At 41.6% G+C, this 15,337-nt stretch overlaps 1 protein-coding gene across 18 annotated transcripts in view; it reads right to left on the bottom strand.

Annotated features, from left to right (window-relative positions):
• ADGRV1 (adhesion G protein-coupled receptor V1) overlaps nt 1-10,097 on the bottom strand; it is a 457,213-nt gene extending 447,116 nt beyond the window's left edge. For 7 of the 18 annotated variants that reach the window (XM_053290666.1, XM_053290664.1, XM_053290668.1 and 4 more), the window contains exon 1: nt 9,660-10,086. Coding sequence is in view for 10 of the 18 variants with exons in the window: in XM_053290664.1 (XP_053146639.1) it covers nt 9,660-9,681 (22 nt within the window). In the remaining 8 variants the exon portion in view is untranslated. Of the gene's footprint in view, nt 1-9,408; nt 9,543-9,659 lie in introns of those variants that run through there. The other 11 variants (XR_008315164.1, XR_008315165.1, XM_053290674.1 and 8 more) reach the window with 6 other exon arrangements.
• Nucleotides 10,098-15,337: the final 5,240 nt, after the last annotated feature.

The following is a 15,337-nucleotide window of genomic DNA, read 5'->3' as shown; positions in this document are numbered from 1 at the left end:
TGAACTAAGGATGTTGACCTTTTAACTTCAGCTGTTCCCTGGCCATAGACTAAGCAAGTATCTTCCCACGGTGTGTGCCTCAAGTAAATAATCCTGAAAATATGATACTTATGGAGCAAGTTACAGCGTTTAGAGTTACTTGAATCCTAATACCTCTGTTACAGGGCATTCTAAAACTATAAAGTTACTCCTGTGGAACAAGAGAAGTCTCATAATCATATCATCAATTATTCAGCTAGCAAGAATTCTTCCTCATTGCATTTATTTGTACAATGATTTATTTTTGCAAAATATATAATAAACAAGACTTTCAGATAATTGCCCAATAAAATCATTTTTGCTAAAGATGGAATATTAAAAATAAGATTTGGACAAAACAAACAAACAAACAAAAAACAAACAAAAAAGTGTCATACAAAGCATAAAATAGTTTAGCATATAAATTATTTCCCTTACTTCACCTAGCTAATTATCTTCTTTGAAATTAGAACAATAACTATCTCTCCATTTGTTGAATGCACTGTTTGCCTTCAAATTAAATGAGAACAGATATTAAGATACAAATTATGTTGCCACAACTGCTCTCAAGAAAGATGTAAAATGATGCTTCTAATTTTGTAGCTGAGCCCCTCAGTGGAACACACTTTGAGACTTCCTAGAATATTTTATGGCAGAAAAAAGGCAGAGTAGGGATGTGCATGAATCGATTTGGTGGGCCTGGAAGCAGTACTTTAAGCATGAGTAAAGCAGGTCCTTACCTGTTTTACACTGCCCCGCTGCATTTCCAGGCATGGCACTGCACCGCTCAGAAGTCCACACGTGGCCATGGGGCTTTACCCAGCAGCTTGCATGCAGCAGCGGGATGCACAGGCTGCTGGGTAAGGCCCCGCGGCCATGTGCAGACTTCTGAGCAATGCAGTGCCATGCCCAGAAAAGTGGAGGAGTGGTAGAGGAGCAGGTAAGGACATGCTTTACTCATGCTAAAAGGTGCCACTCCCCACCCCACCAAACATTCATGCACATCCCCATGATAGAGCTCCATTATTATTGCCCCCCCCCCCCCGCCAATAATGTCCCCAAGCATGTCAGATAGTTTGAGTCAAGCACAATAATTAATAATAGGTTCTGGGGGATAACTCTAACTCGGATTAAGCTCTACTTTAGTCCATAATAGCCGATGGAATTACATATTTTTAAAAACTTTGCATTTGAATGGGAGACTACATGTCAGCACTCTAAGATATTCCCCTTAGGCCTACATTGTAGACAGTAACTGAGCTAGGTGGACAAATGGACTGGCTCAATATAAGGCAGCTTCCTATGTTCCTGCACCTCTCTGATAAATCATTAAAGCGATATCTGCAGCTGTAGGCTGGAGAAAGTACAAAACTTCAGACTTGTGCACTGGCAAACCCAATGTCCATGAAACTATCTATAAACATAAAAGCCAACTCCCAACATTCTCTTCTACTCTTCTAACATTCCATTATACTCTAGGGCAGGCATCCCCAAACTGCGACCCTCCAGATGTTGCTGAACTACAACTCCCAGCATCCCTAGACACAATTTTTTGTGGCTGGGTATGCTGGAAGTTGTAGTTCAGCAATATCTGGAGGGCCGCAGTTTGGGGATGCCTGCTCTAGGGTTTCCAAGAAACCCAACCATGGCAGCAGGCTTGATTTTAAATGTCTAGGAACACAAGGGGCAGGGAATAATTTAAATCCTGGACCAAATCATGTCCCTGACTACACCCCTTTACTTTTTCTTGTATAGGTGAATTGTTTGCCGTTCATTCCTATGGAGAAAAGTAAAGCACTACACTTGGAGACAATGTTGTAGTGAGAGTAAAACTGGCAATACAGCGACACCATGGAAGAAATCAGCATCTCTCCTCTTTGTTTTGGAGGTATCTCCTGGGTTGTGTTGAAAGGGAAGAATGTGCCCAAAGTTTCCCTGAAAAACCAAACCAAGAATCGGGTTCAGGATGGGGAGGAGAGAAGGAAGTAACTCCATTCCATCCCAAATCCCCATCCCAATTCCCCTCCATCCTGATTGGAGGGAGAGGGCGGCACAATCCCTTACCGCAGGTGGACCTAGAGGCAATTGTCAGTAGTAGGAGAGGGCACAATCAGGTGTGGAAAAGCAAGCTTGGACATGACTCTGCTCCAACTGTGACAACAGACTCAGTGATGGACTGGAAGGTGGGAAAAGGATAGAAGATGCAATCTGCATATTCACATCCTCATCATTCCATTCATCACTGGAAACTGCTATTGTAACAAGCAGAGCGAGGGACAGTGGCAAGCCAGCCCCTCCATTTGGGGGAGTTGTAGTTGGGAAAACCTAGGTGATCATCAGCTCTCTCTGATCCATCCAACTTGATAGGCCTTTAGGCAGTAGTGATACTTACAGTGTCAAGTCCCATGTTATTAAAATGTCAGCATTACAGAAGCAGCCACACACACTGTTGAGAGCAAGGTTTTCTCATGCTGAACTGTTTCTGCTTAAACAGGAATGTTTACTGTATAGATGTTTCTCAAAGCACTTACAGCACAGGCATGACCTAAAGTGAGTAAGCTCCCCTAATTCAACAACCACTCTCCTTGCTGAGGACATCAGGACAATAGAAGCCACATTCTTTTTCAAGAGAGAGGACAGAATATGTACACATTGATTCCCCTTTCCTCTCTTTGAGAATCCTGGATTATCAGGCATACAACAAAAATCTCAAGGGACAAATGGAAAATAATATTGTCCAACCAAGGATATTATTTGGGCGATCAAATCAATCAAACAGCATATCCAATCCCCATGAATGCTCAGAGCTTTAATTTGTACTGGTGCCATACCTATCCACATGGTTGACAGAAATAACTGCAAGACCAGTATAAGCTTTTCAGTCTGTAGACATTCTATGGTTCTACAGGATTGTCCATAGCAAAATACCTGCTTTTTGCAGGAATATCTCCTGCCTTTCCAGTTTTGTAAAACATTGTACCAGATGTACACACACTAAGGGACTCCTATTAGCAGTGCTGGCCAAATTTTCTCCAAGAAAATACAAATTTCAAATGGATTTTACCATCATAAATTGTTCAAAATATGACTATTTCCATGTATGTAATACAGCACACTCTTCTTTCACTGTACATGTTTATACTGCAGACAGTTTCTTATAGTGCCATAATCAGATGAAAGTGATGAAAGGCCACTTCTCATATCACAAATCCATACATGGAAACATGCAGAGCTCACACTTTGAGCCACGATACACTATATAACGTTATACGTGCCATAGAGCATAAGCTAATGGACATAAACCTAATACTCAAAAAATGCATTACAGCAGGAGATTGCAAACACAAACCCTGCTATCAACTAAACTATCAGTGGAATCAACTAAAATTAATCAGCCAGCTGTCAACTAAAATACTATCAATGGAATTCCAGACTTTATACAAGGATGAAGAAACAAAAGCTAAGATGAATAATAAGAAATCCAAAACTCCTGTTAAAACTTAGAAATAGATGGCTCCAGAAAGCTGTTGTGTGGCTGTTTTGTTGATTTGTCTATCAGGAAATTACTACAACTTTCTTGGTGACTATTCATCACTGATAAACATGTGCCTGAAATCCAAGTTGTATCACGGAATGCAACAGGGTTGTAAATACAGGGCAGCTGTTGACTGCTTTTGTCTGCTGTAATTTCAAGTTATTTGCTTACAAAAACTTAAGATAACTGGGTCCAATTTAAAGTGCTGGTCTCACCTATAAAACCCTTATGGGCTTAGCACTTGTAAATTTCCAGGATCGCCTCTCTAAGCCAGTTGTACCCCGTCTTGTGAGGTCTTCTCAGTTGGCCCTCCTTAGTGTCCTGGGCCCTGGTGTAGTGCATGGTGCCTGGGCCCGTAGGAGGGCCTTCTCTGTGGCCACCCCTCTTCTTTGAAACAACCTTCCCCCCCCCAGATTCGTTCAGCCCCCTCCATATTGGCTTTCAAGGCCCTTCTCAAGACCTACATTTTTCATCAGGCTTTTGCCCTTTAATTCTTTTTAATTATTGCTATTATTATTGTTCACCACCTAGAGTCTTTGGAGGAGGTGGTATACAATAAATATTTAATTAATAAATAACAGAACACAACTGTATAAAACATTATTTCTTTTTCAAGTTTGTAGATCACCCCTAACTTCCATCTCTATGGACGGTTGAACCGATGAATCAGTTTGAAGCGGTTCGCAATCGAACTGCACAGCCGGTTCGATCATAAATCAGTTCTGCACATCCCTAATAATTTTAAGGAAAACATTTTTGAGAGGGGTAGAGGTGAATAACTCCTGCTAACTGAGCAAAGAGACACCTTTTAAAGGGGTTGCTCTCCCCCTTTCTTAGGGGGAGAGCAACTATTTCTAAACAACTTTGAGAACTTTTTAGTTGAAATGTGGCATATAAATATTCATAAATAGTAATATCCAACCCCAGCATAATGTCTTCCCAGTAGCTATTGCTGGTGTCTACCTTGTATTTATTTTCAGATTGTGAGCCCTTTTGGGACAGGGAGTCCTCTTATTTGTTTTTATATGTAAACTGCTTTGTGATCTTTTTGTTGCTTAAAAGTGATATATAAATCTCCAAAACCACCCACAGACACAAATTTGGGGCAGTGTAAAAATATATTAAATAAATAAATATTAATGTCCACAGTATTAATTATATAGCTTTGTGACACCAGTGAAAGGGAATCTTTTTGCATACAGCCCAATCATATTTACTAAAATTGTATATTTAAAAGGTTTATACATTTAACACTTTCTCCCCAAGGGTGCTATCCTGAGCTGGAGCTGTAAAAGCAGAAGCTGCTGTGACATCAATGGCAAGACAAGTGGGCAGATCTCTCCAGCTTTCCCTTGCTTATTGCTATGGTGGAAATACCTCTTAGCCATTGTAAGGCTCTACTATAAGATGAGACACAGTAAGACAGCAGTGGTCCAACCCATTCCCAGGAGTAGCTTGACCAATGATCCTGCAAAGAATAGAAATGTCATACTGCAGGGACAGAGCACAGGATTTGGCTCTTAGACTGACAAAATAATTAATGTTTGGTATGGTGGCTCCTTCCAAAGGAAAAAAGTATCTGAACCACCTGATATATTCATGTGTTTGCTAAATGTTATAATGAAAGTCAGCTAGGCCCACCTGACAATATACATTGCATATGCTAACAAATGTTCTGAATGCAAACAACTATAATGAAGAAAACTAGGGTTACTCTACTTTAAGCAAATACTGTATATCAAAATCATATCCACTGATTTAATTGTGCTTCTTTTGGAACACTTTTTTCCTGCTGATATTTTCTTCTTCTTGGAATACACTAATAGAACTCTACTCCACCAAAGCAAAAGCACATTTTCATCTTTTAAATAAAGATCGTTAATCTCATTTCTATTTTAAGATACAAATTATGTTCCTACATTTGTCCAGTCTGATTTTGAAGCACAGGAATGCAAGCAACATCTTGCCTTGCAGTTAGCTGATGAGGGAAACACAGCCTAGAAAGATTTGTCTGATTTCAAAGACATTTCATTCTTATATGTTCTGGAGCATTGCATATTTTTAAAAAAACTGTTTAAAACCTTAACCTGTGCCTCAATTTAATAACGATTAAAAAATTATAATCATACCCTTATTAGTTGGGTATTTTGCTTTCCCTACCCCTGTGGCACCCCTGCAGTTCAAGACAAGGAAACCTCTTTGTTGATTAGTTATTTAAGATCAGCAACAATAACTATGCTGGAAAGAAGGTACTTTGAGAGGATTACACAAGGACTAGTTCTCAACAGCACCAAGCCAAGGGAAGCAAATTACAAACCCCAAGTACTTCATTGCATGTAACCAAATTGGCTGGTTGAAATGCTAATTGCCTTTCAGGAACGCCAAAAGCAGACAGTGCGGCTTGGGCTTCATGGGAATTATACACATTTTTCTCACCCACTTCTGCACTGTTGTCTTGCTGAGAATGATTCAAAATCTATTCAAAAAGGTAGCTGTTTCCCTAACTTTCAAACATGTGAGAAATTTCTAAAGCTTTAACCAATACTTCAGATTGCTTTGGTCTGCCAAATCTATAACAGATGGTTGAATTAAGGCCATACTAAATCCCCACTAAAGCTTGGAGCAGTCCAAAGTCCAAGGATACAAGACAAGCAGAGGTGGTAACTGGGAAAATGAAGACCAGCTTCTTAGAAGAGAAGCCACTAGCCACAAAGATTTTTTCAGTTCATAAAAAGTATTTTGTTATAGAAATTTAAAGGAAACTTCCCCATCAAAATATTCAAAAGCCACAGCAACCCAAGTTCTTATGCATATATAGTGGATCATCCTATTCTGCATTGTCGTGCCATATGAATTCAGCATCTTCATTGCTAACCATTTTATTGGAATTACTTTGCAGGAAATAATTCCATGTGTAAACAGGTTAAAGTACTGAAACTTGCAGAAATTCTACATTTAGTGTTACATCAAATACTACTATGTCAATGTGTTATTACTTTCTTTTTTGCAGCTGCTGTGGCATTTTTAGCATTACAAACTCATCCAAAATTCATTCTTTGTAGACCTAGACCGAGCTCTCAATCATTCAAGCCTCTCCCACTCGCTTTCAGTAACACAGATTTTCACACTACTGAATTGCTTGTGTAAAGGCTTCCAAGAATAGAATTCTTTATAACTGTAGTTTTCTTAACATAGTAAGATTATCCTTTGGATTATGGAGGGTGAATGACCAACCACAGTCATCTGATTTGACAGTCCCTTATCCTTATAGAAGTGACATTTACCTTGCAGTAAAAAGCCATCTCTCTATATATTCTTCAAAGCCTAGTTCATTTTAAAATTATCATCTGGTATATAACTTGAATGTGACAATCAGGGTGTTCATTTCTATACAGAAATTATTTCCAGTCAGATCCTGAACTAAATAAACCAAAAATAAAACCAGTTCAAAAAATTTAGTTATTCTACTGAAATAAGTAACAAATACTCACATATATAAAACTCTATATGTGTTCAGTGATTTGTAATATCAGTGTTTGGACTAAGCACAATATGAGGTTCAACATAAGAATTAATAATTTCCTCTTCTTACATCAGTTATATCTCGAGTTACAGTGAAATTTGTACAGTGGAAGTAATACTAAGTCAGATGAACAAGAGTCTTCCAGAAAAACAAGAGAGATTTTTTAAAGGTACTCATTGATAAAGTATATGTACATTCCTCAACTGCATTACAAATAATGACCAGTTTTGCGAGCATAATTATTTTTGCACAAGACAACTTTAAAAGCAGTCTGAACTTTCATAACCCTTCCCTTTAAGCTGTAGTCAGAACTACAAAAACTTTGTAAGAATTTTCAAATATAACATTATATCTTCCGAAGTCACCCTCATATTATCGATAAAATATTTCAAAATATAGCAAAATTGTATAATTCTCAATAAATATAGCCATATGAATAATTCTACAAACCTTATTTGTGTACACCCCTGCAAACCTACAGACATGTTACTCTACTCATCCAGTTAGCCTTTTTAAAGTAATAGGATGCTTAAAATAACATTTATTTTAGAATTGCTTTAAAAATGTAACCTATTCACATTTATCCACAAATCTAATATAAGGGCTTTATGACAATCCACAAATGAATCAAATGATATGGGATTCCAGTATTTTCAAGAAAGTAATGCTAAGTTGGCTAACTGAAATATTTTCTGTTTCCAAATGCTGGGCATAAGCCAGCCAAAATTAAACACCTTTAAGTTCTATTTATTTAACAGACAAATTTAAAATGACTTTAAATGTCTACAGTTAAAAACAATGTGATTTAAATTCACTTAATAATGGCTGGATCGGGCCCCATTTATTTCCTATTTGATTAAAACCTTGACAAAGCCTGACATCAAATTAGACTCATTTCAACGTAAGTAACATTTCCAGATATTTCCATGTGCATTTAATTGTACAGTATTCACAATTTCTAAACAAAGTTGTACTATTCTGAATAAGGAAAATTTATAAGACAATTAAAAAACCTCCCCCCCCCGCCCCAAATGCTGGGATTCCTCTGAGTATTCTCGAACCAGTGGCAAGGGACCATGAAGATGTCTTGATTCAGACCTAAAGTTGTCATGACACTATAGACGTATTTCATGTCTAAAGATGCTAATGTATAAAATAAAATTGTTTCAGTTGTACTAACATTGTAAAACAAATTTAGAATTTTTTAATTCATACGCACAATAATTTTACCTCTAAAAGTAACACATAGAATTTTGATAATGCAGCCTGATGCTATGCATGTGCTTACTCAGAAGTTAAAAAAAATAAGCATGCATAAGTTTGACGCCTTAATTTCCTAGCTCAGCCAAAGTTGAGCATAAGTAAGGCTGCAATATAAAACACATATTTTGGAAAGTACATCTCACTGAATTCAGTGGAACTTAGTTCAGAGTAAACATGAACATCCTATTAATTTCATTCAAGGGAGCTAAGCACATGCTTAATTCTTCATTGAAATCAACATGATTTAAAGGTGCTTAATTTGGCCTAGACTTTGTCCTTATCATCTCTGTAAATTATTTATTTCCAGTTTTAAGACGAATTCTCTTTCTGACTTGTTATTCTGACTTGTTTTTCTTACATTCTAAACAAACAAATAAAAGCTTCATGTGTAAACAGAAATTGATGCAGCATACGGTCCACATATTATGTTACTCATTTATTTGCATGTGCCACTTTTTCCCCCTAGAGGCCCTTGTCAGGATATGTCCAGAAAAAGAGAAAGCAGAGCAGAAACAGGACTGGGGAAGCATCATTTCGTTTAGTAAGCAAATTCACAACGTTACACACCGTGAGCAGTGAGGTAGTTGTACATTCAGGAGTGCAGGCGCTCCCTGCACTTCATGAAAACTATTGTCTATTGTCAAGACATACACCACCACCACACCTCAAAAAGCCAGATACACTCTTTCAGGTGTGTATAAACATTTATAACGTGTAAAAACATTTCAGGATGTTTTTAGACAGGTAGGTTTTCTAGGCATTCGTGCAAAATAATCCCCTCAAACGGCGGCTGTTTTAATTCACTGTATCCCAAAATAAATCTATTACAAGGTACAAGTTGGGAAAAGCTTCTTAATTTTGGATTTTATAAATTGGGGGGCGAGGCGGGGGGAGGTGGAGGGCAACTGCTCCGCTTTTCTCATGATATGACTGCGACGGACTGGGGCGAGATAGGCACAGCACGCGCGCGCGCCCTTCCCGTGCGCTGCATCATGGCGTTCTCCTGCTGAGCAATGAAGACCTTCCTTACAGGAACGAAGCGAGCCCGTGTCTGCTTAACAGTGTCTACCTGAGCAGCAGGACAAGGAGCCTTTTCCAGCCTGAGCGGAAACCTTCGCAGCCCTGCTTTGCTCTCTGGCAGGCGCTCGGCATGAACAACCAACCAGCCTGAGCCTGCCCGCCGGACCGTCTCTGGGCGGCAGCAACAGGTGCCGGCGCTGAAAAAGTAAACCGCGCCCGCCCAGGCGGGAAAGAGGCCAAACAAGTTCCCAGCTAGCAGACGCGCTGGCTGCAGCCCTCGCCCGCCCGCGAGGCACCTACCTAGACCCGGGGATGTGGACATCCGCGTCCCGTGGACCCGCCAGCCAAGCCAGCCAGCCGCCCGCTCGCCGCCTGTCGCTCACTCGCCCGTTATGCGCTCCCCCATGGCCAGCCCCCCTCAGGCGCCTGGCCGTGCTGCATCCTGGACTCTCCTCCTCTCTCGGCTCTTGCTCCTGCCGCCGCCGCCGCCGCCTCCTCCTCCTCGCCGGCTGGGAGGGGACAAGGGGGCCACCCACTCAGAAGGGGCTCAAGCAGGACCGCTAGAAATGGCCGGCTTGCCACTGGGTGGGAATCCAAAGGTGAGGTGTTTTGAAGCCTCTCGGGAAAACTGCACCGCCTCCCTTCTGTGTCTAGCTGCTGGCGAGGACTCACACTCATGTAACTTCTCCAGCTCTAGAATCTGTGTGACATTCTCATAAAGATGGTGTTTGAGCAAGTGCAGAGTGCTTTTCAGCCTTTTCATGGGATTTCCCCTATTGCACACAATAACATTTACAGTAGTTATCCCACCCTTCAGGTGAAGCCTCTCAGAGCCACTCACACAAATTAATATATGTGTAATGGTCACTCTTTCTGATGTATTTTTTCAGCACTACACTATAAGTTATTCCTGGGGAAATGTGACCTGTCCCCAAGGTAGCTCAATCAGCACCAACATGATTCTCATGTTGGAATTTACCTGTTTGCCAAGACATGGGCATTAGGGGATGCTACCTCTGTCATAAATGATTATTTGTCTCTTTATTTATTTATTTATTTATTTTATTTCTATACCGCCCTTCCAAAAATGGCTCAGGGCAGTTTACACAGAGAAATAACAAATAAATAGGATGGATCTCTGTCCCCAAAGGGCTCACAATCTAAACAGAAACATAAGATAGACAACAGCCACTGAAGGGATGCTGTGCTGGGGGTGGATAGGGCCAGTTACTCTCCCCCTGCTAAATAAAGAGAATCACCATGTTAAAAGGTGCCTCTTTGCCAAGATAGCAGCTCCCCCAACCACCTACTCCATTTTGGTTCCTTAAAAGAAAAAAATCTTTTAAAGTTATGTGATTGTCCAAATTCCACGTTCCCACAGCAGTGTGATATGAAAAATTGCCAGAGGCTTTTGCCTTGAGGCTTTCCACCTAACAGTAATGTTTACTAGAAAATAAGCCTTTTGTTAAGCCACCTAATGGTGCAGCGGGGAAATGACTTGACTAGCAAGCCAGAGGTTGCCAGTTTAAATCAGAACAGCAACGATATAGGAAGATGCTGAAAGGCATCATCTCACACTGTGCAGGAGATGGCAATGGTAAACCCCTCCTGTATTCTACCAAAGACAACCACAGGACTCTGTGGTCGCCAGGAGTTGACCGACTCAACGGCACACTTTACCTTTACTTTATCAATGTCGCTTTCCCCCAACTATGTTTAGGACTGCAAATAATCCAGCAAGGAAAAGTGAAACAGACAAAGCTCTTTTAACCAACTTTGCCTTTCCTCATGCCCCTATCCAACAATATTCAGGAGGTTATATTGCATTAATTAATCAGATTGATTGAGTGATTGATTGATTAAAGTGGGTACACTCTGCCCAACAAAGACAGCATTTTATTTCCCTGGCTGCAGAATTACAAATGGTGCTTATGTTCATTGTTAACCACTTCAAGATTTAATGTGGTGTGGGGCAGTATACAAATGCAATCAAATCCATCAATCAACAATCTTTAGAATAATTTTTCTACTACATTGTAGCTTCTCTTGGATTTATGCTGTAACTGCTTTGTTTCAGATAAGAACGGGACAATGTCAGTAGGAGCCTGTCATTATAATTTCACCCTCATCCACAACCACAGTCAGAAAGGTTATTGTTGCCTGACACAAGGAATCCAAAGTAGGGGTGTGAACCGGTTCCGTGCACACCAGGGAGGGGGGAGGGGGTCTCTTTAAGGCGCAGGGAGGGTGTTCCTGCCTCCTCTGCCATGCTTCCCCCTCTGATGCTGTGTTAAAAAACGCTGGCACAGGGCAACTGTATTTCCCCTTACTGCCCCGGTCAACATAATATTCACACGGCACGTACACACATGTATGTAGCGTGTGGCATACGCACACGTTCATACCACTTCCAGTATTATGCTGACTATCCACCCCCAGCACACTACCTCCAGTAACTGTTGCTGGTGTCTATCTGATGTTTCTTTTTAGATTGTGAGCCCTTTGGGGACAGGGTTCCATCTCATTTATTTATTATTTCTCTGTGTAAACCACCCTGAGCCATTTTTGGAAGGGTGGTATAGAAATTGAATTATTATTATTATTAATAATAATAATAATAATAATAATAATAATAATAATAATAATGCAAGAGGGAATACAGCCACCCTGCAGCAGTGATTTTTAATGCAGTGCCGAAGAGGGAAGCACGGTGCTTTAAAGAGAGACCCCTGCCCCCACATTCAAACCGGTTCGAATGTGGGGGCTCTGAACGTGTTCGGCGGTCTGTGTATAGACCACCAAATAGGTTCGTGCACATCCCTAATCCCAAGCTACTCCTGAGGTTGCAGCATGCTGCCTGTATGGCAGTTTAAAACCTGTGGGTGAAAATTGCATGATATGATCTTTCTTAAAACTATGCCTTTCTCCAGCTCAGTTTTCATTTTCCCTTTTCATAGAACCCTTATTACAAGAATTTTAGCAAGGCTACAGCCTAATTGTGTGGCTGGACATTTCCTTTGTACTAAGCTGCACACTTTGAAAAATGCCTCAGATGAGGACAGAGCATTACTGAAAGCAGCAGCAGAGGCTTCCAGTTTGTTTGTTTGTTTTCAAGCCTTGCCTTTTTCCTTTTACTGGCATGGCATGAATGAAGACAGAAGACAAGGGGGACTTGAAAAAAACCTGTGTGGGTGTAGGGAAGAAGTTTAGGGAAGGAAAGAGAGCGATTAAGCACTTCATCCTAATAGGTTCTGTGCTAGTAAAAGGGACCACAGGGCTGTGTGCAGCAAATGCTCTCCCTGTGCAATTTCATAAGCCATGGTGTTATGCCAGAGAAGCTGTGTGAGATCCTGGAAAGCAGAGTGTGGGTGGTCCAGAAGAAGGTGCCATTGAATTGGCATTCTCAAGAGCACATTAGAACCAAGACAGAACTAAGCAATGTGGGAGGACAGGGTCTGTATAAATTTATGTGTAGTCAGGATCATACACTATACATGGAAAAGATTGTGCAAAAGTATCAGAAATGCACAATAAACATTGAAGTTATGAGTGATCGACCACAATCTATGGAGTGGTAAGCAGCCACCACAGCTGACTTTTCTCCTATCACATCTGAAGACGTGAAGGTAAAGGGCTGCTCTTTGGCTTCAGACTTGGCAACCATGCAGCAAGTGGCAAGGTTTAGATGCCATTAAAGGATGTTACATTGTCAATTTATTTTTTATTAACATGTATATATTTACATAGAATAAATCAAAGAGGAAGTCACAGATATGACCATATAAATTCATTAGATAAAGGAACGAAAACTTTATCCTTAGTCAGAAAGTTCTGAAAGCACAATAAACAAATCTGTTCACATAACATATTTTTGTCATTCTAACCAAAAACCCTATCCTTTATCTCTATATTTTGTAGATAAATATATTCCAAGATATGTAAAGAGTCTGCAAGTTGAACCATGAACCAATAAGAGAGAAAATACAAATGATTTGGATTTATGACAACACTTACAGCTATTTTAGTTTACAGTTGCGTGACAAGCTCTGAAGAGACCTGTGTGCAAGAATTGAACATGGGTCCCATCAGATAATTTCCCCACAGGAATCCATATGAAACCCAAAAAGATTAGTAACTGAAAATTATCAGCACTCTCTCCAAACTAGAATTCCCAGGATAGGACTGGTATAAATATGTGTGTGAGTGGTGTAGACAGGTGCCACTGCCAATTGCTACATATTTCCAGTACTGAAAAATGACACTTTGCCCCCACCTCTACAGGTGGCAATTATGACATTGCCTGTGGTTTCTCTGTTATGATGCACTCATTGTCTCCTTGTTAACCATCAAGCTTGAGCCATCAAGAGGTGGAGAATGCTGGAGAAAAAGCAGCAAGCATCTCACAGGGCAGCTTGGTTCTCCTCTTCCTGTCCCAAGCATAGATGGGATAATCGTGGCAAAGTAAGTGTAAAGTCAAGTGTGCCATCTCCTGGCAACCAAAGAGCCCTGTGGTTTTTCTTTGGCAGAATACAGGAGGGGTTAGGAAGCTGCCATATACTGAGTCAGACCCATGGTCCATCTAGCTCAGTATTGTCTTCACAGACTGGCAGCGGCTTCTCCAAGCTTGCAGGCAGGAATCTCTCTCAGCCCTATCCTGGAGATGCCGCCAGGGAGGGAACTTGAAACCCTCTGCTCTTCCCAGAGTGGCTCCATCCCCCGAGGGGAATACCCTCACACATGGAGTCTCCCACTCACACGCTACCAGGGCGGACCCTGTCCAGCCAAGGGGACAAGTCATGCTTGATACCACAAGATAAGCTCTCCTCTCTCTTCCCTTCCCCATTCTCGGCCACCAGTGGCCGGAAGTAACATCTGCGCGTGCGCCCGGTCCCCGCAAATGCGCGCACATTGCATGTATGTCAGACCAAAACTAAATTGTGTGACAGATGTGGCATTTGATACTCCAGGACAATGGCTCCCAACCTGGGTTCCTCCAGATGTTGCCGAACTACAACTACTGAACTACAACTCCCCACATCCCCAACCACAATAAACTATAGCTGGTGATGATGGGAGTTGTAGTTCAGCAACATCCAGAGGAACCCAGGTTGGGAAGGACTGCTCTAGGAACATAGGAAGCTGCTACACACCGAGTCAGACCACTGGTCCATCCAGCCCAGCAACGTCCACCCAGACTGGCAGCGGCCTCCCCAAGGCCGCAGGCAGGGATCCCTCCCAGCCCCATCCAGAGATGCCAGGGTGGGAAACTGGGAACCTTCTGCATGCAAGCAGGCAGGTGCTCTTCCCTGAGCTATGGGCCCATATTCTAAGGGGAATATCTTGCACTTGTAGTCTCCCATGCAAATGCAAACCAGGGTCAACCCTGCCCAGCAAAGGGGACAAGCAAAGGGGTTTACCATTGCTGTCTCCCGCACAGTATGAGATGATGCCTTTCATCCTCTCCCTGTATCACTGCTGCCCAATATAGGTGTTTCCCATAGTCTGGGAAACATACCAGCAGGAATTCGAGCCAGCAACCTCTGGCTTGCTGTTCAAGTCTTTCCCCCACTGCGCCATTAGGTGGCTAAAATAAGTGTGCTCCTATTAAATATGCAAATGATGAGTGGTAAGGCTGCCTGGTAAGAAGTATCTTTCTTTGTAATGACCGGAGGCAGTTTTAAACCAAGCAATGTAGCAGACGAGGCAAATATTTCAACATCTCTAAATGCCAAATCTTTCACTTCATATACAGTGGCGGGGGAGGCGGCAAGAGGCACCTTTAAAATTAACAGGTGTTTACCAGCATTATCACAGTACCTGCAAACTGTCTCAAGCAGTGGTGCTCCACTCCTGGCATCCCCCATGGGGCAGCAGGGCGGCCCTGGCCTCTGCATGTGCGCTGAGGCCATATGAGTGGTAAGCAACACCATGCAAATGGTGCTTGTGCAGAGACCAGGGCCACGCTGCTGCTCCACGTG

Source organism: Hemicordylus capensis, chromosome 2, assembly GCF_027244095.1.
Source record: "Hemicordylus capensis ecotype Gifberg chromosome 2, rHemCap1.1.pri, whole genome shotgun sequence".
NCBI lineage: Eukaryota > Metazoa > Chordata > Lepidosauria > Squamata > Cordylidae > Hemicordylus > Hemicordylus capensis.
This window is presented reverse-complemented; position numbering and strand designations above follow the sequence as displayed.